The following is a 24301-nucleotide window of genomic DNA, read 5'->3' on the forward strand; positions in this document are numbered from 1 at the left end:
CAAGTAGCAGGAAACAAAACAGATTGCATGGTTTTGTTTTTCTTTCTTAGTAGGGTAAAAGCAAAAAACCCAATCATAAAATGCACACAGCTGTATCTAAAAGAAAAATGCAAACACAACTTAACCATACTTTATTTGACTGCATCTTATTTAGACAGCTTGCACATTTTGAATCCCATTAAATCTCTCTCTCCAAAAGGATGTGGGACAACAGAAGAAAATTATGCAGCAATATCCAGTCATCAAATAGCAGTCCAATATTTTGATACACGTGATATTTTATAGATACTCAACTCATATCTGACGTCAATATAATTTATGGTTATGTTTTTATGAACCTGAAAGCCCTGTAACATTATAGCACTCAATTTTAGTGATGTCATGGTGCACTGAAAAGTAATTCTGATACACTACCAATTTGATTTTATCTATGTTCCTGTAAAGTGATGAACTTCATGATTTTTAGACACCGTAATATACACATCCAGTCTTATACAAGTCAGCCAATACCAAAACACAGGGCAAGGTAAAGTTAAAACATGTGGCAAACAAACTCCTTTACATAGATTTGTCAAGCAAGTGGGGAGAATAATTTGGGGAGGAGAGGCAGAAAATATTAAAACTAATTTTCTAAAAGTAACTTTTGGGTTTTTTTTTTCCCTCCTTATTTTGCTGGCTTCGACTTCAAAAACTACTATCTGGTTTCTGATCTGTGGACTTCTCTAGAGTAGTTTCATCCTCACATAAAGGAAAAATATAATCAGCCCACACATCAAAAATGGTAGTATACCCGTTAGCTTCTTCAATACTAACATATATAGCTTCATGGTAGCTTCTATAAAAATGTTCAGCAGCACCAGCTGCCAAACCAGTGTCAGTGGATAGTACAGTCAGTCTTAAAGAGGCAGTACCCCATTAAAAGAAAGTTGCACCAGTTTTGCTCAGTTTTAGCCAAGTGAACCCTCTCTCTATCAATTATATGGAATTGTTTTTAGGTTATATAGGAAAAATCAAAGCCCAATCAATATCAAAAACTAAATGTATGATTACATTTTAGCAGTTGGCACTGGGCTGTAATGCCAGGGGTTAAATTTTAGTCTACTTAAGTACACAATTTTATATACCCAATTAAAGACATAAGGTGAACACTGATATTTAACATTCATCGGCTGAACCATTTGACTTTTTAGTCACATAGTTAAGGTCATGTTTACAAAAACACCCTATCAGTTCAGTCAATTTGGCAAAGTTTGGTCAATTCTAGGGGAGAAGATAAGTAATGATGGTTTCATTGACAGCCTACCAAAAACATAAATATGATTGAACTGAAAATCTAGCATTTACCCATTTTAAAAATGTTCCCATTAGTGAGTCAAGCAAATATACATTTATCAACAATTATTACCTATGACCCAGCAAGTCAAATATAAAGTGGTGAAATAAAATGTGATGACATATACAATGATCAATTCAGTCCCCTCCATATTAAAAAATAATAACAGAAGCATCAATATGATTGGCATTCTTGTAAATATTAGAGCCAAAATGAAGTTTGACTGAAAACATATGCAAAATGGTCAGTTGAAAACTAAAAGTATTGTGTGGTCATATTTTTAATGTAACCAGTTTTTCTGCATATTAAACTTTCAAGACAAAAATGTCTTTAAAAATAAGGACTTATAAGTGACCCACCAGCAGGAAGTTTATCTTTCCATCAAATATAAATTGTCTATTTTTATTTTAAAAGTACTTGTTACCATGTTCACTTTTCAAGATACTATACTGAGCAAGAAGCAGCTTTCCTTTAAAAAACAAACAAACTTTCCTGAAACGGGGCCTTTACCAACTGTTAATAGAGGTAGGGTTTAAAAAAATACAGTAATTACAAGCCATAAAATAAAACAAAATTCAAACCAAATCCAGAACAGAAGTAAGGCATATCCAATTTTAAAAAACAGCAACGATATAGATTCCTACAAAACACTTTTCAAAGAGAATGAATCTTTTTTTTTTTTATGGGAACCTAGGTTTTCCAGTTAAATAAATAATCCATCACAGGTATAATGAACTCAATTAAAAGCAATTTGCTTTAAAAATCTGTTACACTGCACTGACTCACAAGTGGTGAAAACACAATGTTACTATTGACCATGGTGATGGCTGTTAAGAAAACCCACAGAACTCATTTCAAAAAGGATTTCCAATTCTCCCTTTCCTTTTTCTGGGCAAAAAAGCAAAGTTCCCCCCAAGAATTTATAAGTGAAAAGAAAATAAAAGCAGCTAAAAATAGATAAAATGTACCTTGAAATTTATTTCCAAGAACCAAAAGTGAAGCATTTCAAGAAATGGAAGCAGTGTGAATTCCTATCAAGTGGGAAAAAAGTTCCAACTGCTTTGTAAGAGCTGTTCTTCACAGCTTAGCAATAATTCTGATTAAATATTATACCAATTTACACTAATTTTCTAAACTTTTCCAAAAATTCCCTTAGTCTCTGAAAAAAAAAGTGCATCCAAAACCCAGTAATTCCTGGCTCCATCAACCCCATCATCTTTGAGTCATTTCTCAAAGATTTTCCAAGTAGATTCAACTTCTTACTGTAAGGAAAGAAAGGACTTCTAACGTAAACCACTGTCTCACCTGGAAAAAGTATCCAAATTATAAAAATCTGAAATAATTTATTCAAATTTAGAATTTAAATAAAAACAAAATTTGCTTACAAAGACTTTAAAGGAAAGGAGAAGATAGCATGCATTCAAAAACTAGAGATGAAGACAAATATACTTATCTATACAGGCACTGGCAGACGCAATTTAATTATTATCTTTACTCATTGTAAGACACACCCCACCCTACAATACATTTTTTTTCATTCACTAATCACTGAGGTACCAATATTCAAGAATGGAAAATTTAATATTGAAAAAATAAAACCTAAAATTGAAGCTCTGCCCCCACCCCTCAGAAAACTATAGCAGGTTTCATGTGAAATGTTAGTATACTTATTAGAGATTTTTACAATCTATGTTGGCTTTTTTCAGGAACAAAAATCACGTTCCACTTACTGGTTCTTTGATAAAATGATCACTGTGTACATAACATTGCCAGCAGACTTTGCAAATGAACAAACAAATCTTGGCTATCGACTGGCACATCTTGTTGGTACCAAAAGAACTCTTAAAGTTTGAAACACTCTCTTTTTAATTCAGAACAAATGCGCCATGCCAAAGTGCAACAAATATTGTGCGACACTCAAAGAGACACTGACAGATAAGAGCTGCATGGAAATGACTAATTCCACCTGCAAAGCAATTCTGTACAAATTGCATTGCATGCAAAGGTCAAATCTTCATGGTTGAAAAGTTGTTTCCTTGATATCCGTTTCTCAACGCAGCCAAAGTTTAAGTCGCAGTGCATCAACTCCATTTAAATAGTATCTGAACAGCCTCTTATCTCGAACAAAACCAAGATTTTCATAAAGTTTCAAAGCAGACTTATTTGTTATCTCTGTTTCCAAAACAACCTTCAAGGAAATGAAAGAAAATTGTTATGATTTTGTATATTTGAAAGTAAGTTATAATTTTATAATTTAAAGAATTACAAAGTAAACAATCAGATCAAATATTTAAGAAAAGCAAGTCACATTAATTTAAAAATTGATGGTAAAAAGGGGGAAGAGTGAAATGAGACAAAATAAAGTGTCAATGGCTGAGACATTCCAAACAGAGTTAAGAGGTTATCCTGGAGGTTATTCTTACGCATTAAACAGGTATCACCTTGTTAGTCAAGATGTAATGGAGAGGCTGGAGGGAACTGCCTGAAAATGTAGAGCTGTGTTCCAGTAGCCATGTTTCTTGAAGATGATTGTATAATGACATAGCTTTCACAATGTGATGGTGTGATTGTGAAAACCTTGTGTCTGATGCTCCTTTTATCTACCTTACCTACAGATGAGTAAAACACATGGAATAAAATAAATAATAGGGGGAACAAATGTTAAAATAAATTTAGATTGAAATGCTAGTGATCAATGAAAGGGAGGGTAAGGGGTAATGTATGTATGAATTTTTTTCTGTTTTCCTTTTATTTCTTTTTCTGAATATATGCAAATGTTCCAAGAAATGATCATGATGATGAATATGCAACTATGTGATGATATTGTGAATTACTGATTATATATGTAGAACGGAATGATCAAAAGTTAAGAATGTTTGCGTTTGTTTGGTGTTTTTTGGTATTTAAAAAAAAAATTTTTAATTAATAAAAAAAAAGCCCTTCTCCAAAAAAAATTTATGGTAAAAATAAATATTAGTGATGTACAGAAAAACCCTAAAGAATAGCCACCAAAATTGTAGTAATGATTATCTCTGGGGTGAAGCACGTGAGGCCATAGAAGACTTTCTGATTTACAAATTTTCACAAAGTTTGAAATTCTTAGCAATGAAGAAAATATGGTACTTTCTCAGTTTTATACTAAAACAAAAATAAATTTCCCTGCAAAGAAAAGTAAGGTGACAAAAAAGATCAAGAAAAAGAAAATCAATAATCAAAGGTTTAAGAAAATAAACCAGTACTTGAAAACTATCAAAACTGACCCCCATCATCTTTATTTTCATTAATTTGTCATCATTTATTCCTGGTGACAACTATGAAATTTGTCTATAGCGTAGAGCAAAAATCTGTAAACTATAACCCTGGGGCCAAACAGGCCTGCTGTCTGTTTTATTGGAACACAGCCATGATCATTTCTTTATGTGTTACCTATGGATGCCTTCTGGATACAAGGGCAGAGTTGAGTAGTGGTCAGAGATCCTACGGTCCACAAAGCCCCAAATATTTACTATCTGGTCCTTTACAGAAAATGTTTGCCAAACTCTAGTCCAGACCAGGGGTTCTCAAACTTTAATGTGCACCATAATCACCTGGAAGACTTATTAAAATAGATTTCTGAGTCCCACCTCTAGAGTTTCTGAGTAAGCTTGGTGGGGGGGGCCAGCAAGGATACATACTTTTAACAAATTCCCAGGTGTAACTGCTGCTGCTGGTTGGGAGACATTTTGAGAAGCACTGGTCTAGATATTATGGATATCAATATTAAACAAAGGAACAAAAAGCATTAATTTCCATCTAAGTCTTTTTGAATATTACTGAACCAGTGGCCCTGACAAAACACTAAGTGTGATTTCCTTGATTTATTTCTAACCTCCATCTACCAAACATACTTCTATACCCTCTTCCCAATTTTTACATGCAGAGTTCTATTTGCCTTTTCTATTGATTCAACTTATTCCACTGAGAATTATCAGTGAGCCACTGTTACTGTTGGCTATCATAACCCGCAAATGGGAAAAAATGGCCAAGTATAATTAAGGCCCAGGAGAAGCATATGAATCTTTTCCTGTTCTATTTCAAACTATCAAAACTGTGACAAGAATTCAAGGAAACAGATGTAAATAATAGAGAAAGGATTGTACTTCAACTCATCATATCCAAAAACTGAACTCATGATCACCTCTCTTCTACAATTCCTTATCTCAGCAAACAAGACTTCCATCCTGTCCACAGCACAAACCCAAAACCCAAGAGTCATCCTGGAATCTCTTTCCTTTCCACTTTACTATACACATCTAAGCACTGAGCATTGTCAATTCTATCCCTTAAATCTCTCTCAAACTGGTCCTCTTTCTACTCCACTCATACCACCCTAGTTCATGCTGCCATCAACTCCCATTTGTATTGCAAGAAATTCTTAACCCAAGAGGCCTCCCATTCTCTACAAATATTAAGAGTGATTGCTCTCGTTCTCAACTCTCTGCTTAAAACCATTTACTGATCCCTCCTGCCCACCCCCCACCCCCTTTATTTTAGCACAGCATCTCAGAACTTAGAAATAAAACTTAAAGCTCAGGAATAAATGTACCTGCTGTAAGAGCTTACAATCTAGGCCCCAATTTTCTTATAAGTATTTTCTAAAGGGAACCATGCAATATTTGCCCTTTTGTTTCTGGCTTGTTTTGCTCAACATAAAGTCCTTATACTTGATTCACCTCATTGTGTGCCTCATGACTTTGTTCCTTTCTGTAGCCATACAATATTCCATCATATGCATATATACCACAGTTTGCCCTTCTGCTTCTCAGTCTTGACTCCCTTTTGTCCTCAAAATAAAGTCAACAACATAAAAATAAGAACCGAGAGAGACCTAAAAGGCTTTTCAATATATGACCTCTACCTACAGGTCCAGCTTTGTTTTAGGCCTCTCTCCTTTTATTCTCCACATTCAATCCTAAACTTTGTTTCTGTAATTAATCTTTCCTACCTTAGATATTTCACATAAGCTCTTTCCTCTGTCTGGCAGAATACTACTCCTATCCTCCTGGTATATTTGGGCCTTAACTTCCAGGAGGGGTAGAGATCCCCTTTCTTTTATACCGCCCTAAAGTACTCTGCACTGTTTCCATGAAACACTTACTCAACCTTGATAAGTATGACTTATTTCCTAGATTATTTCCTAGATGGTGAGCCAAAGGAGGGCAGGGACCATCTTCTTCATAGATGTTTCCTCTGCACCTACCACACTGCCTGACACACAGACATAAATTCACTAAATATTTGTTAATTACACATCCTTAATACCTTTCATTATATTACATGCATTACATAAATATTAAACAAACATAAGTAATGCCATGCTTTTAAATGACCAGAATACACAGGAGACTATTTTATAGCTGTATCACTGATCGACTCATCAATGTGAAAAGGTGAGAGGAAACTTCATAGATGTGGATAATACATAAAATCAGAAAGCTATCATCTTGAGGCAATTACCTATGCAATTAATTCAGAAAAGCAAATCGCATGCTAAACTTGAGCCTTTAAAAGATCTAAAAATAAGTAACAAATAGTTTGGGATCAAGGGAGAAGGTCCCCAGGAAGACATTAAATAAAGCTGTATAGCAAACAAATTGGTTACGATAAGAATTAAAAGTGGACAATTTAATTTCTGCTCTTAGAAAAACAAATTTTATTTTTATTAACATATGCCATCCTCTAATCTGGAACACTCCAGTCTGGTCAATAAAAGTTTTTAGTTTTGAACTGTTCTCCAGTAATTATGGGAGTTCTGATACTAGGTCAGCACCTAATTAGAGCTAAAATGTTAAGTCAAAGCAATTACTATAACAACTAAAACTGAAACAAAACAAAACTTGGGACTGATTTCACAGAAATAAAAATAAGAGGGACAGTTGATAATAATAGCTAATATTTAAGTCTTACAGAAGACTTACTATGTGTCATGTAAAGTATTTTACATGGGTTAACTCATTTTACTTTCACAATATCCCTATGTAATAGATATAATTATCCTCATCTTATAGATGAAGGAAACTCAAGGCCACCTGTAGCACACAGACAAACCAGTGAACAAATATGACCTAGTGCTTAATAGTAACCACTATCCTTAACCTCTCCTTGCTTGTTTCCCAGAGTAAAATAAGGCCGAAAATGGGAGCTCTAACCTACTTAAGACATGTTAGAGGAGATATAAGTTCACCTTCAGTAATATTTAGCAATCTAAGAACTTCAATACATGCGTGAGTTACTACAATTGCACATATATATGAGGTATGGTTAAGAGTTGAATTCAGGTTTGTTGGCTTCTAACAGATAAATGAAATAAAGTCCTACTACATAGAAAAAACATTACACAAAGGGATAACTAGTTAAAACGCAAAGATTCTTGGCACACATTTTTCTAAGAGGTCATGCATTTTTTAACACAACAAAATAGCCCAACAAAAGTAACTACTTTTTAATACTTAATCACTTAAATTCCTATAAACATATTAAAAGAGAATCTGGGTTTATACTGGAATAGGATAACACTACTATTTTAGTCCACATCATGACTATTTATACAGGAATCCAAAAGATAATAGTCATTTTGGTCCTACATTGAATTCTACTTAACAAAAAATAAAAAAGAGGATTCCATCAATTCTCTTAGAAACAAACCATTATTAGGATAAGCCAGACTGTTATAGTTTAGAAATCATTTTTCTAATATTGTAGGCTGGATAAGCACTAGCATACCATCTGGCTCCTACAACCGTTCCACAGATATCTGCTGAATTAATAACTTTATTGCTCTTTAGGATATCCCTTTATCACACTGTCGCACAGATAAAAGAGAAAGACAACAAAAAGTTACGTGACTTGCCTACAATCAGACAACTACTAAGTGACAGAATACAGACATGGAACTCAGTTCTTTAATTAGGCCAAACTACTCAACCAATATCCCCACAGCTTAAATAACCCCATTTTATTCTGTCTTTACCTAGCAGCTCCTATGTCATGGCTAAATGTATTAGACATATAATTATTTAACACAAAAAGCTAAAAACTCATCACTGTACATAATCAGAAAAAAAAAGAATGATTTGGACTTCTCTACCCTTCTATGTTTATATTTTAATCAAAAATAACTTACATCTTCTTGGTTCTTAAAGATCTAGTTTAGTCATTTCTAATATGACCTATTTTATTATTTTTAATTGTATAAAATATGATAGGCTATTATATTACCTGTCCAAAATTCACCAAAATGCCTTTTACATTACCTTTATATTGCTAGAAACAAGTAGCATTAGGAGAAACAAATTATGGTGTAAGGAACAGGCCCAGGTTTCAATGGCAAATTGTAAAAAGTCTGCAACAGGTCACAAAACATATTTTATAGAAGAAAAAAACTACATATAAACATATGCATAAAAAAAAGAGGCAAAAAATCACCAAAATAAATGTACTAGAGAGGTAGGTGTTAGACTTTCTTTTTTCTATTCTCCACGTTTTCTGCAACACTATAGTTTTTCAATGGGGAAAATGTTTTTAATATAAATAGCAACAAAAAATTCTGATAGGATTTTCACGTAAATATGTCAGGTCACATACAGCACATTTAAATTCCATTAAATTATGATTCCATTGTATATTATTATCATATATGAGTGCTGAGTACCATCAAAATACTATCAAAATCATGCCTTAAATTAAGAAAATTCTGAGATTTAAATTTTCAGAGATAATTTCATGGACATCTACAGCTTAAAAAGTAAAGCACCATTCATCATACTGACCAATCACCTGCCCATATTCTAATTTATTTCAGAAAAAGTTTATAAAAGTAAATGGCCATCATGCAGGTTCATTATTTTTAGTGCACAGATCCTATTTTAAAAATTACATTTAATGTTCTTCTAAAAAAATTATCACGGTGATGAATATACTATGTGATAAAATTGTGAGCCACTGATTGTACACCATGTATGGAATGTTTGTATGTTAAGAATATTTGTGTTTATATGTTGTTTTGTTAATAAAAATATTTTTAAAATATTATATTTTAGAAAACTCTTTCATGCTATGTTTATGGATGTATCTTACTCTTTCTTCTAATGTGAAAAACAAACCTGAGATACTTGTCCTAACCATTACACATGTGCTAGCCAGAGCATGTAGATGTGACACCAAATTGAAGCCAATCAACATTTATAACACATCTCTTATTCATGAATTAACATACCCACTTGTTTCCACACTACAATTTTTTAGTCAACTCCAAATACATAGAAAATAAGATTTTTAGACATGCTATTTTAATATCCTAGTTCTGATATAAAATATTCAGAAAAATCATAGCAAGGTAAAATGAAATATCCATTACAGCATGACAGTATAGAATCATTATTGAGCAAAAACTGATATACAGTTCAATCCCATGATTAGTAATTGTGACTTTATTCTGAACTTATCTTAAAATGACGAGTGGTAACCAAGAACAATACAAACATGATTCATGCAGATCACAAAAGAATAAAAAGTAAAAAGTGATTGGACAGGCACAATAATGCTTCACAGAGATTTCTAAATCTATCTGTGTTAACAGGTCCATAGACTAAAAAATCTCCATCTTTCTAAGAATAAAAAAAACAAATTAGCACAAACAATCTAAGTGGCAGAAAATGTAATTTAAAACCTCTCAAATTTTTTTCCTTCCTTACTTTAATTTTAAATTGGTTTATGAAACATACTGTACAAACAGGCTTTATGATGACTACTTAGATATATATTTTTTAATATGTCTATGAATAAGCTAACTAAGATATCTGTTTTAGGTGGTTAAGATTTCCATATGTTATCTGTAAAAATATTTGTATCTTCATATTTTCTTAAAATCAGAAAAATATTTAGTAACACAGGACATTACTATAGTAATGCAGATATCTGTAAGAACTTTCTACTCGATATTTTGAGAACATTCACAGTTTTGACAGCTGATCAATGGCATCTAAATTAGTGTTTAATATTTATAAATTTAAGAACTCTGCTATCTGAATTTGTAGATTTTTTCCTTGTTGCCTTAATTTTAAATTGGTTTATGAAACTTACTGTGCAAATACAGGTTTTACAATGATTCTATGGATACTTTATTTAAATATGTCTATTTGGTTACGCTAACTAAGATACCCGTTTTTGGTGGGTCTAAGTGCATTGCTTGTTTTCTTAAAAACAAACAAACAAAAACACCTGAATCAATCACAGAAAATTCTACCATTTTCTCCCTGTGACTTAGTTCCTACTTTCACCTGAATAGAGTTCCTGTTAATTTAATCTCAGAAATAAAGGCGGCAGTGGCTTCATCTTAAAAACAACAAAAAAAAAAACCTCTCAAATGTCTTCTTGATAGATTTTCTGATAATTTGTCAAAATTTCTTGACCCGTTAAAAGAAAGGAAGACTGGCCCAACTTAATGAAAGAAAAGTCACACGTTTATTGTTTTATAATTGGTCACTGTATTCTTGAAGAATTATCAAGTTTTCCTCCCAGCAATGAAATTATATAAATCGTATTTTCACATATGATTTTGCTCCTACCAAAAGGTCTTTTAAATTTAGTTAACACTGCTGACACATTTATTTTTATCTTTTTTACTATATACAAAAAATAAAAATATTCTTTGTTCTAGAACGCTTACAATGAAATTGCAGAGAAAATGAGATTAACAATTAATTATGCAAATCAAAATCCAAAAACGCTTTTTAAAAAGTACAGACAATATGCTGGAAGAACAAAACTAACCATTAAACAAATATTTATGAGCCACCTACTATAACACAAATGCCACACTAAGTACTAAGAATATAACAGTAAACAAAAAAAGATATCTCTGCCCTCCTGTAACTTAGTAGTGAAGACACTGAACAAGTAAATTCAAGTGCAATATAAGTGTTACAAAAGGGAAGTCAGGAAAAAAAAACAGAAGACAGTGCAACTGATTCTGTACAGAATAATCAGGGAAGACTCCGAGGAGTTGTCATCTGAATTGGGTCTAAAAGACCAAAACATATTTTAATAAACAAAGGAGGCACTCAATAGGGCTACATACAGGTAGGCTGAAGAATAAGGAGGAGCTACTGGATTCAGCAAATACCTCAATAAGAAAGTAGGTCCACTGGAACAGAGGCAGCAGAAATCAAATTAAATGGATGAAATGATACATAAGTGGAAGTAAAAGACTACTCTCAAAAATTAGAAGGGTTTGTTACTTGCATGGCTTAAAACTTAAAAGGGAGAGTGAAAGCCTTATAAAGAGTAAACAAGGACTCTATTCCTTCAAACAGCAAAGTTTTACCTGAATAATGTGGAACACAGACTATCAATTTCCTTAACGAAGCAGAGTTATTCAAACAGCAAAAACTACCCATTTAAAAGCACACAAAAGTTCAAGGAGCTATCCCCATTTCAGCCTAAGATTAACTAATACACTTTACTTCAAAAATAGGAAAAATGAATCAGCATTAGGTTTTTAGGGCCACAGTGAAAAAAGTATTTCTACCACATAATATATCACTAATTTAAGATTTAACACTCAAACTAAAATAATAAAATAAAAATCTCTGAATTGTTCCATACAATTTTCAAGGAAAAGTAAATACTACTTGAACATCTGATCAGGTAAAGTACAGCACAGTCTACCTACAGGTAATGATTAAGACAACTCAGAAAAGGTGCAACCACAGGAACATAACATCCCTGCTCACTGGAAACTATCTCCACTCAGCAGCAGTAGAGGATCAAAACAGGTTCTATCATCCCAAATATTTCTCCAAACTGTTAGGCAACTTTTGTGAAGCTTGACTTCTCTTCTTGGTGAACTGACCATGCAATCTGGCTATGGTCCAAACATAGAGACTTTTGCAGTCCAATACTCTCCTGCACATTTTAGTTGAGCACCTACTATACGCAAGAAACAGTGCTCTGGCCGTGGGATCAGCAGTTCCATCCTGACCAAAAGCGGGGAGAGAAGCATAACTAATAAACAATCAGTGACAGAAAGAGTTCAAATAGAGTCAAGAGGCTACTCCAGATGTTGCTCTTACACAAGCTTCAGTTAGACCTTGCTACCTATCCTGCCAAACCCCACCCAGGACCATTCCAGCCAATTCTAAAGAATACTTGGGCAATATATAAGATTCCACAAGAGTTCCAGGCACTAGAGTAACTTGCCAGAAACTTTCAACCTCCAGATGGGTCCCTGGAACAGAGAAATCCTGAAACTTAGAGGGCCCAGCCTCTCCAGAACATCAGATAGTTCTATCTCCCTATCCCATATTAGTGACAGACCCTTCCAACATGAAAAAGTTAGAATAGCCACAACCCAAACACCTCTAAAGAGAGGGATAGAAAGATCAAAGGTGATGGTGGAGTTATACAGAGAAGATAGGATTTACTAAATGAATGTGATTGCTGAATCATTAAATTGAGATCTCTTTTAGACTCCAGTATCTTAGAGCAGCTAGAAGTAAAAACCTAAAATTGTAAAACTGTAACCCATACCAAATTCTGAAATATGTTCTACAACTAATTGTGGTGGTAAGCTTTGAAATTTATTGCTTTTTTGCAAATATGATATTTTTCACAAAAAAACAAAGAAAAAAGTTGATTGTGGTGATAAAAAAAATATTTAAGCCTTCTAGTCTCCTATATTTTGGAGCGGCTAGAAGGAAAAATCTGAGAGGATCATATGGTTGCCCATGACAAACTCTGGGTTGTGTCCTAAAACTACTTGTTGAAGAGCTTCTTTATTTCTTTGCTTTGTATATATGTTATACATACAATAAAAAAGTTTAAAAAAAACAAACAAAAAGAAAAAGTGTTACAGGATGCAAAGGAATTATATCTGCCCTCAAGACTTAAAATTAGCTTAAAAGAGAAGATGTTCTTTGGTGAATACACAGGTAGTTCTACTTGTGAAAGGGGCTTGTCTTTTTCCCCCTTCACTACCATTATCATTATTTACTACAGATTTTTTTCAAGTAAGAAATGTCCTTCATATGGGCTGATAGTTGTCCCATTGTAAAAACAAACAGAGAACTAAAGCCAATATGTAAGTAAATTACAGCAGGGTTTGTGTTAAAAGTGACCTAGTGGGCGAGCCATGGTGGCTCAGCAGGCAGAGTTCTCCTGCCATGCCGGAGACCCAGGTTCGATTCCCATGCAAAAAAACAAACAAACAATAACAAAACGTGACCTACTTTAAATGACTTAATTGATAAATCCTCTAAATACTAGTTATTTACTGAAAATGCCGAACCAGATTTCACCTCCACATTTAGAAAGAGAATATATTTTAGCTCCCATTATTTGAAAATTTGTTATAGGTCAAAATTTACAATATTTTTAAATGGAATATAATTTCCCCCACTAACTTCATTTGTGTTATAATAGAGTGCAAAGAAGTATGCAATACAATTTTATTACATAATTTACTTATAAAAATACCCAGTATAGTACTGCCCAGGACAACAAGTCTTAAACATTTGGAAACACTTACCTCATCACAGTCTCCTTCCACCATGGCATATATAGCTTTCTTAACCAAGTTAGTACCTAAAATATAGATCTGAGTATTAATGGAGGAAAAATGTAATTACTTTATTAAAGATACCTTATGACATCATAATAAGCACAGAAATGTCAAATTCTGGGTCTATCTTGAATGCAGATACATAGATTATCTCAAATAAAATGGGGGAAAAAATTAAGAATTAAGCTGAGAAAGGTCAATAGGCCCTACACCCAGTGGTATATTTCTTTATGAAAAAACCTGTGTCCTGACAGGTTCATTTATCTCAGGTGTAATCATTTACTCCAGGAGGCATATGAGCTATTCAGATTGAGGACAGAAGGGAAGGGGTAAAGAAAGGCAGGACAGAGTATGACCAGAACAATTCAGGAACTCCTTGTCCTGCCAGAACCTACTGCATGTCTCCTTAGCTGATCTTGCCAAAGATCCCCGACACCCCTAGACACAGGACACAGGCACAGAACCTCACCAGAACTGGTGTGTCCCAAAGTGGGCCCAAGACAGTGGTTAGTTCCTAGAAATCCTAGTATTGTGAGCCTAGATATACCAGAGTCTGGCATTCTGAAATGTTATTAGTAATGTGTCTAAATTGTCTCAGGAAATCTATTCTAGTTTAGGATCAGGTGTATTTTGGTACATTAAAAGGGAAGACAAACAAACAAACAAAAAAACTGCCAAACAAGATGTCAGGGCAAGGATGCAACTCTCAAAAGCCACCAGTTTTGCCCTCTGACCTAGTAAAACAATTGCCTATCATCTGCCATGAGTCCTTATCAACTCTTCTCAATATTCAAAGACTCAAACTTGGTCTATATAACAAGCCCCAATCATTAAAAAATCTTAGTGGTAAACTGTAACACTAAGAAAAGTTAAATCAAATGTATTAAGTAAACCTGTTCATAATGATTTCTCATAACATATAAGACTGTGCGAGACAGTCTTAATTTGGACAATAACACTCACATTTACTTAAAAAACAATCACAAGTGACAGAACTGCTAATAATTAAATGTTGCTACAGGCATCAAATATTCTTTCACGAATACTTACCACAGTAATTAGATTTTAGTACATCCCAGAATCTGACATGTTCAGACAAGTGTGTGTCTACATGATGCTCCATCCTGAACAAAGAGCCAGTAGATGCTAGACACAGGGACAGTGGTTCTCATCTAGTTATGTATCAGTCACCTAGAGAAACTTCAGCCCCACCTCTGACAGGACAAACAAGATTCTCAGGGGGAAGAGACCTAAATATTTGTTTTTAAACCACCTAAACAACACTTATGACCACTATGAACCAAGAACAGACAATCCAACATGCCAGGAAAGGAGGAACAAAAATGAGATGAGCAAAACCATCAATTCTTCTTTCTCCTGGTCCTTTTTGAACTGCTAATATAATGTTTGATGACTAGCACTGAATAATGTTAAGAATTTCTATAATTCTGCCTTGATTGAGGTCTACTTAACTCAAGTAGCTGCTTGTGCTTTGTTGCACTTTGCAGATACTGCATTTTTTACAAATTGAAGGTTTGTGGCAACCCTGCATCAACCAAGTCTATGGGTGCCATTTTTCCAACAGCCCGTGCTCACTTCATGTCTCTGTGTCACATTTTAATTAAGGCACATACATTGTTTTTTAAAAAACAATGTTACTGCACACTTTATTATAGACTACAGCATAGTGTAAACATAACTTGCATGCACTGGGAAGCCAAAAAATTCATGTGACTCCCTTTACTGAAGCGGTTTGGAACCAAACCCACAGTATCTCTGAGGTAGACCTGCAATGCCATAAAAACTCCATTACTTCTTGCAGTACTTAGTATAATGCAAAGCATTTTAAATGTCATCAGGAAAATGTACGTGAAAACAATCAGTTGATACCTGTTAGAAAGATAGTCTCTCAAAACATTAAAAGACAATTAAAACAGTTCATTTAAAGATCCTTTTGAAAATAATATCTTGAAATAAAACAATCTGTTAATTTTCTTCCCTTAGCTTCATATTCATTTCTACTTATTTACATTGAAGTCTTTTGTTTCAAAAAACAAACGTGAAAATTATCTATGCATTCTCTTAGTGACAATCTTTTTCTTACCAATGCCATTTCTCCTGTATTTGGAATCCACAGCTAACATGGCTATATAACCTCTGCGGAACATCTTTTTGTGCATGTCCAACTTGCAAACGATGGCACCTACACACTCCTCCCCTACCATGGCCTTAAAAATAAACAAACAGTTATGAAGAATGCATTACCATCAGGTACAGTGTAATAACCAGTAAGAACAGAAACCAATAACTGGTTAACATTTTGACAGAGGAAGAGGTAATGAGAACTCAAAAAAGATTGCAATTATAGTAAATTTCAGAAATCTTAATTAATCCCAGAAATCCTTCAAGTGTTCTTGTATTTAAATCTCCCAATATTCTTTAGGACATGAATTTCTTAAGCTTATTATTAAAGCCTAGGGGAAAAAGCAAGAATCCCAGAAGGGTAAACATTCAAGTACTTTACAGGATTACACATTAGGTGTTTGCTGGTTTAGAATTACAATTAACTGCAATAAAGATTTATGTGTTTAAATCTTGGGAAGTGAGGATATATGAAAACAATTTTAAGAAAACCTTATTGATTAGGATACGACAAAAATGGTAAATCTTCCTTATTAACAGATAAGTGTTAGGTTTAAATTTAATTGTAATAAAGCTTTAATGAAAGTCAGATAAAAGGCATGATACTTAATCTGAATGGTGGAATAAGATTTGATCAGGGAAAAAAAATGTAAAAGTTTCAGAAAAAGGACTGTAAGTTATTGTTCAGATCATCTCCAAGGGGTTTTGTTATTGAAGTATTACAAAGACTACATGATGGACTCATTTTTAGGAGATTCCTGACAGTGTGGTTATTGTCATAAAGCTGTAGAGTACTTTTAGCTCAAAATCAGATAATGGAATGATTTTATAAAACTTTCTACTTCAATAAAAATGTACAGCTTCCCAGAACATTAAAACTCGCATGTTAAACAAATGCTAATTATTCCTTATTTTCATTAAGATTTCCAGTGACACCACTGAAAATGTTTTCCCATCACTGATAAAGAATTCTAATACTATATCCTGTTAAATTTAAGTAGGGCAATAACTAGAACTGTTTAATAATGTGCCAGCATTAAATGTTTTTGCTGTGAAGAGCCCTCATTTAAAAGTACGAAAACTTCACATTATCTATTAACACAATTAACTTTTCAGAAGAAACATTAATAACAAAACAAAATAAAACAAAAACCAGGAATGGGTTAAAAAATTAAATAAAGTCCAATTTATACTTAAAACATATTTTAACCTGAATTTGTTATAACATTGTTTTTAGTCTGTCATTCTGCAATTTGATTAAAAAGCCATTTTTTTTTTTTGAACTGAGGAGAAATCTTTCAGGCAAAATAATTCTGACCTGATGTTCATGCAAACCTAAATTAGGTCACAAAAATTCTTCTGAAGCAACAATCCAAACTAATTCAGTTCTGCTTTATCACACACTCTAAACTATTTTGGGTCAATAAACCTCTGAAATTTTATGGTTCTTTGGTAAACTGAGATTTATTTCTGTTTTAAGCAGTGAAATATATGCAGAAGTTTCCTATATGAAAAACTCTAATGGCATTTTCTGTTTTGAAAATAACCATAAATCATCACAGACCAAATGATACATTTGAAAAACCAGAAAATTTTTAGCCTAATAATAAGCTTGGCTCTTGTAAAATGGAAATCTATATATGTCTGATATAAAACTGCAGGACAACTACACCTTACCGTTAATAAAGCTATCCAAAAAGGAGAAAAAAAATTGAAATCACCAAATATAATTGGACAGTAATAAACAAGGAAGTAAAAAGCAAACAAAAAAAATACAAGTTCACCCCCAGACTATACTGATTTTTTCCTAATTAAGAATCTCCAGGAGCAAAACTCAGTTGTATACGTAATTTAGAAACAAAACCCCAAAATATAATATACTGTCATAATAATACGCTGGTAGTCAGAAATGCCAATGCTGTATTTTTTTCCTGATAAACTCCTAATATACACTTATAAGAATCTCTAAATTGCTAGTCAATTTTCCCAAATAAAAACTTCTGCACATATACTTGGAATTCATGCTATTAAATGTGTTTTTTTTTTCAAGGATGGGACCTCAAATATTCCTGGGAAGATTAATCTCAAGGGTAAGGGCTTATCAGTCTATAAAAGCATGAAAAATATGAATTATAAAAAATCAGGGATTCCCAAATTCCAGAACACAACAAACAGGAAACAAGAGGAAGCTGGAAATTTAAATTTGGAACAAATAAAAGGAAGTACTATATTACATGGCTCAAAATAAGTTTAAGAACATCAAAAAGACACCAACTAAAAATACCATGATTTCAAAAAAAGGTAGACATAAATTAGTTAAGAACAGAGGAACTGACAGGGCCTCCCATTTGTACAGTTCTCTAATTTCACATGTTATAATTAGAAAGAAACATGAAAACCGTCATTTTGTTCATTAAAAATAGTCAAGTATTAGCAATTTTGTAAGGTTCAACATCTTATATTTCATTTGCTCCATCCATCACAGATTACTCATGGAAACCAGGAACATTTTGGAGATTTACAAATCTCTCGAGATGGATGCTTATGAAGACAAACCTCCCCTGGTGGAGCATAACTTGACAGCACAATGGTCTTGGTTGACTGGATCAAGGATAAGCCATTTTTCAGGTTCCTACTTACCATAATGAGAGGCCAAGAGACCTGGGTTCTAGCTCTATCTTTCTGCTATTAAATCTCTACAGATTTAAATATTTTAAGTCTTTAAACAAATTAAGTTGTTATTTTTCTCATAAAACAAAAAAGAAATTAAACTAGATTATCTCTAGGATCCCCATTCAGTTCTAAAATGATATAATGTAAAATGGAAATACACATCTTTTTAAAAAGACTAGTTCTTATGGGAAATTTAAATTTAAAAGTATTCCAATATATAGGTCCCAGTTCCAAGTGTCCTCTGGTTGTTCCTTAGGTATTGTTTTATTGTTCAATACTTCTAGATTCATACTTGCCCTAATATATCTTAGACGTCGAACACTTACGCACATCTCAATTTCTAGATACTCAGAATTTAATGTATACTCCAATCGACCTTTGGCTACTAAGGAATAAAGTACAAAATAGTACTTTATTTTGTAAAATAATATTTTACAATTATTAAAATAGTAATAATTTTAATACAAATTGTGAGGGATCTATGTAAAATCAAGTCTAAAGTATACTATTACAGTTTAAAATTGGCAAGCAAGTTGAGCGAGGTCTAGGTAATATGAGGACTCAAAAGTTTGCTAAATATCACATACACACAACTACTTTCTGAAATTGACAGAAATATACTACTCCAATTTAAAATGTGACTCAATTGTATGCTTTTGTGTAATTTTTGTGTAATTAAATCAATCTACAATTTTAGCAATTACAATGGCATCTGATATGACATTATTTTATAATAGTACTTTAAAACCACTTTCCCATATCCACTAACATGGACATATCTTAGAACTTCTAGTTTGATAAATGCTTAGAGTCCTGGTAAGAGGAGTTTTCCGGAATACAAAATAGTTCTCTTAGTTTATACAAACACACTAAATTGAATTTAGCAAAGTAAACACAAACCCTACACACAGAACCATTATCTACAATACTGAGGTTACATTTTCAGATTACCACCAAGCTATAGAATCAAACATGAAATTTTAAAAGTATTGCCAAAACATCTTGAAAGAATTTACGAAGTGCCAGTCAATGCTAAAACAATAAAGAAGAACGGCTTTTTCTTCACATATACCAAAATACTCCTTAAAAGATGTCGCCTTTCATAAGTAAAATTCAGTGGAACCAGTATGCTTGTGAGTACATGATATAAAGCATATACCTGCAGTCAATATTTAAGTGAAAGGTTAAGGTTAGACTGAAATTGGCCAATACGACTGGTAAGAAACTAATGGTGCTATCACTTCTTTCGTCCTAAATTTAAAAAACATTATTTAAGCTAAAAAAAATTATTCAACTTGTTTGGCAGCCAATTTTTTTTTGCTTTCACATAAGTAAAAAAATTTTGTCAAGTATATGCCACACAAGCCAGTGTTACCAGAGTTTAGGTGTATCTATTACCGGTTGCTTAAAAAAATTAGTAACAAGTTCACAGTTTCCACAAAAGGGTATTTTGTTCAAGTTTCAGGACTTTTTCAGCCACCAAAAGTGTTAGCAGCACCTTCTGCAGAGGTACACTAGAAAACAGGCTGGCTACAACTATTAATTGTCCTGCTGAAGTAAAAGGAAGCAATCTCCATAATTACTGAATATGCTTGTAAGACTTAATTCTCCATTGTAGCCACAGCAAGTTTACTGACAATCATGCTCACCAAAACATGTTTGTGTATACACTCTTCCCTGATTATGGCTGTAATTGAGAGATTAGTAAGGTCTGTATCCGAACAGAACCATGTTCAAATTAAATGACTGCAAAGTGCTTTGAGGGTAATTAAAGACGGTTAAACATAATTATCAGCTAATGTAAGCAGGACACAAGACCCCCAGTGAAGCATGCATCATACAGGGCTGTTGCATTTACATCAGTATCAAGTTAAACCCGGATCATGACGCCTTACCTTCAAAACAGTTCATTAAATACCTAGGAGCCGACTGCACACGTACTTTACACCAAGCATCGTACTATGAAACGCTGGAGCATACATCCGCTGCCACTCAGCCCTCACACTCCCTGCCCTGCACGGCCTGGATCTCTGCTGTGTTTCACCCTCTTTCCACTCCATCCACTTACCAAGAAGCACAGCTGTGGCCAGTTGTGGATAAAATATCTATAGGTATAAATGGAGTAGGGTTCGGACAGATCTTTGGTGATCAGTCTCATGATATCGGGCATTTGTAGCTCGGATTCGTATCGGACATATCGTATCGTCCGATCCTCCCCGGGCTCAACCTCCCTGCCCGAGGGGCTCCTTAAACTGCAGCCGGCGGTCAAGGACGCAGACAGCAGCCGCACCTGCTCCTCCTCCTCCTCCGGCTCGGTGCCCCCCGCCAGTCCATTGCGCGTCGTCGCGGGGCCGCTCGCCGCTGCAGCCTCTGCCCGGCTGGGGAGCGCAGTTCTTGCGTGACTGGGGCGCGAGTGAGGGGGACCCTCGCTCGACGGCAGCCCGGCTCCTTTTGTTGCAGTCGCTCTGGGGCCCCCGTCGGGGGTGGCCGTGCTCGAGGCCGCCTCGGCCGCGCTCAGGACCTTGCTCTTGAGGGAGGCGGCCGCCCGCAGGTGCCGCAATTCGGGGCTGATCAATCCATTGAGCTGCTGCTGCTCCAGTGGCAGCTGAGGGCAGCGGAGACACGCACGCCCCTTGGCCGCCGCCACCTCGCTGTCCGCCGGGTTCCTGACGCCGCCGCGGCCTTCGTGCTCCTCGTCGTCCTCCTCGTCCTCGCTGCAGCAGGCGGGGGCGGCCCCCACCGGGAAAGCACAGCGGGGCTCGGCCGCCGCCGCGGCCGGAGGTGCTGGTGGTGGGAGGAGGCTACTAGGCCCAAGCGGTACCTCCGCCATCCTAGAGGCGACACAGACCGAGAGGGGAGGCCATGAGACCTGACAGACGGGCGCGGGGCGGAGGGGGCGGCGGGTGGGGGGCAGCGGAGGTGGGGAAACAAAGGCAGAAACCGTCCCTCCCGGAGCTAATCCCCCCCATGGCAGACACCCTCCCCCCCCCCCGCTCTTCAGCGCCGCCCAGCTGCTCAGCCGGCCACCGTCCCCGTCCGCGGAGGCCCATCCGCCAGCCCTGTCACCCGCCTCCCCTCCCCGTTCCCTTCGCGCGACTCACCCCGCACCAGTCCCTGCCGCCGCCACTCCTCTTCCTCCGCCTCCTCCGCCTCCTCCGCCGCCGCCGCCTTCGCCGCCGCGGCCGCTTCCCCCGCCGCCGAAGCTCACACACAGCCGCCGCCGCCGTAAAGCGCCTCGCCTGTTACCTCGGGTAAAGTTTCCTGGGCCTGGCTTTACGACACTTCCCTGCCTGCCGGCTGCCGGGCCGAAGGAAGGGGGCGTGGAGGGAGGTGACCTGTGGAAAGGCGGAGCCTAAGGTGTCTTCTACCGGCTCCGGGGGAGGCCGCATGCTAATACGGGGTCTTTGGGGCGGGGACGTGGCTGAGGGCTTCGGCGTCACCTGCTTCCACCCTGTGTCCTCGGCTTTGCGCTTCCACCGCCCGCGGACCTCGCCGCGCGGGACCGGGGGGCGCCCCCTGCACCTAGCCAGCTGCGCTGCGGAGCTGCCCGGAGTCCCGCCCTCGCAGGGCCACTTGACCCCGCCATTTACGAGTCTCCTATAAAGGGCCTTGCCTCCGCTGCGCAAAGTTTGACGTTTGCCCTGACCCCCCAGTAGGGGTGAGGTGGGACCGTGGGGGTTACCTGGATCCCTTTTAAAAAGGGGCCAATCGGGGAAGCAGATCGCAAAGGAGAAGAGGTGAAACCCTTTGAGCTGTGAAAACGTGGGAATGGCTACTGAAACCTGATCGCTTGCCATGTGACTTAAGTTTAACCCATTCCCCGCACCGCTTTTGAGTCAGTAGAAGTGGGCAGGTAGTCTTCTCCCTCCCCTCCTCCTTTCCACCCTTCGCCGAGGAAAATGGGAGGCAAAGGTGACCTACGGGCTGGGCAGCTGCAAGCATATCTGGGGAAGGGTTTAGCGCACGGTGGTGGAAAAGAGTGTAATGGCTAAGAGGCACGTTCTTAAACTTGTGTTCGGAATTGTGACAGGTTGGGAAGTACCGGTAAAGAGGTGACCTGAGCCTTCTTCCCACTGGTTTGCCTAGCGTGTGCACAAGAAATGGAACTGCCGCGTACGCTTGAGCGTGTGCTTCTGCTCTTTTCTTCTCTAGTTCTAAACATGACTTTCAGCAGGTCTGCGACAGGCTGTGTAACTCACTTTGCACACTAGGCAAGCAAAGGTTTTTAAAAAACGGATTTTCGAACTGTGCAGCAGGTGGATGTTTTCAGGGACATAATTCTGTGACTCATAGTGTTTGTAACTTTTTACCATAATCTAAACTCTAAAAAGTGGAATACATTGTGGCTTAACTTTTAGATACAATTCTTAGGGTCCTTGTCATTAAACGACGTTAAAAGACTATGGCTTTCCAGCTAGAAACTCAACCAACAGCGATAAATAATAACAATAATAATGATAATAATAATAATAAACATTTATGTTACCAGTGCCAGACCCCGTTCTAAGTGTTTTTATATGTATTTATGAACTCGTTTATAGGTTTTTATTCTGTAGAAATACTAACTTTTTTCACAGACATCTGGAAGTTATTTCAGCCTTGTCTGTAATAGGAAAAGATAATCTGAAACTACCTAAATATCTATCAGTACAGGAATGGTTACATAAATTTATGACACTATTATAGAATATTACTATGTTAATTATGTTTTAATTTGAAATAGGGTGGGCCACGGTGGCTCAGCAGGCAGTTCTTGCCTGCCATGTCAGAGACCTGAGTTCGATTCCCGGTGCCTGCCCATGCAAAAAAAAAAAAATATATATATATATATATTTTTTTTTTAAAAAAAATGCATAATAGTATTCTCACAGTTACTATGACTACATTGCAAATTACTCCAAGTTTTAGTAGTATAAACAACCATTTATTATGCTTACAGATTCTACAGGTCAGAAATTCAGGCATGGCATAAAGAAAATAGTTTTTCTCCACTCCCGCATCATGTGCATCTTCTTCCACTGGAAGACTCAAAGGCTGAGGACTGAAATTAGCTGAAAATTTTTCACTCATATTGGTGGTTGATGCTGGCTGTAGGCTAGAGTCCTCAATTCTATTCTTTGTGGACTACACCATGTTGTCTCTTTGTGTGAACTGGTTTGGGCATCCTCACAGCTTGGTGACTGGGTTCCAAGAGTGAGAATCCAAACTGAGAGCCGGCAAAAGCATATCATCTTTTATGATGCAGCCTTAGAAGTAATGCAGTGTCACTTCTGCTGCGCCCTCTTTATTCAAGCTGTCACAAGCCTCAAACAGTTTCAAGGGCAGGGGAAATAGACCCTACCTTTTGATGGGGAGCAGCAAAGTTCTCAAAGATTATATGAGATCAGAAATGTTGCCGTGGCCATGTTTGGAAAATACAGCTTGCCTCAGGTACTTACATCAAAAGACCTACACATTTTAACGGGATGAGGGGATTAACTGATTTATAGTAAGTATGCATGATCCCATTTATGTTTTTTAAAAGCACAAACCACTCATTCACTTTAGAACATAAC

General features: G+C 36.3%; 1 protein-coding gene across 1 annotated transcript; it reads right to left on the reverse strand.

Annotated features, from left to right (window-relative positions):
• Window positions 1-93: 93 nt before the first annotated feature.
• Window positions 94-22509, reverse strand: NAA30 (N-alpha-acetyltransferase 30, NatC catalytic subunit). Its single transcript, XM_077122542.1, has 6 exons — window positions 22429-22509; window positions 21848-22081; window positions 20815-21577; window positions 16036-16159; window positions 13899-13954; window positions 94-3521 (listed from the first exon to the last, which is right to left on the reverse strand). Exons 3-6 carry the CDS (start codon window positions 21574-21576, stop codon window positions 3384-3386), a joined length of 1080 nt encoding a protein of 359 aa, XP_076978657.1. The 5' UTR covers window position 21577; window positions 21848-22081; window positions 22429-22509; the 3' UTR covers window positions 94-3383.
• Window positions 22510-24301: the final 1792 nt, after the last annotated feature.

Source organism: Tamandua tetradactyla, chromosome 12 (assembly GCF_023851605.1).
Source record: "Tamandua tetradactyla isolate mTamTet1 chromosome 12, mTamTet1.pri, whole genome shotgun sequence".
NCBI lineage: Eukaryota > Metazoa > Chordata > Mammalia > Pilosa > Myrmecophagidae > Tamandua > Tamandua tetradactyla.

Coding starts and splice junctions, on each gene's coding strand:
- NAA30 (XM_077122542.1), bottom strand. CDS start 21,576: ATGGCGGAGGTACCGCTTGGGCCTAGTAGCCTCCTCCCACCACCAGCA. Junction 16,160..20,814: donor GGCCACAGCTGTGCTTCTTG/GTAAGTGGATGG, acceptor TTTATTTTTAAG/GCCATGGTAGGGGAGGAGTG. Junction 3,522..13,898: donor TGGAAGGAGACTGTGATGAG/GTAAGTGTTTCC, acceptor ATTTCCTTGAAG/GTTGTTTTGGAAACAGAGAT.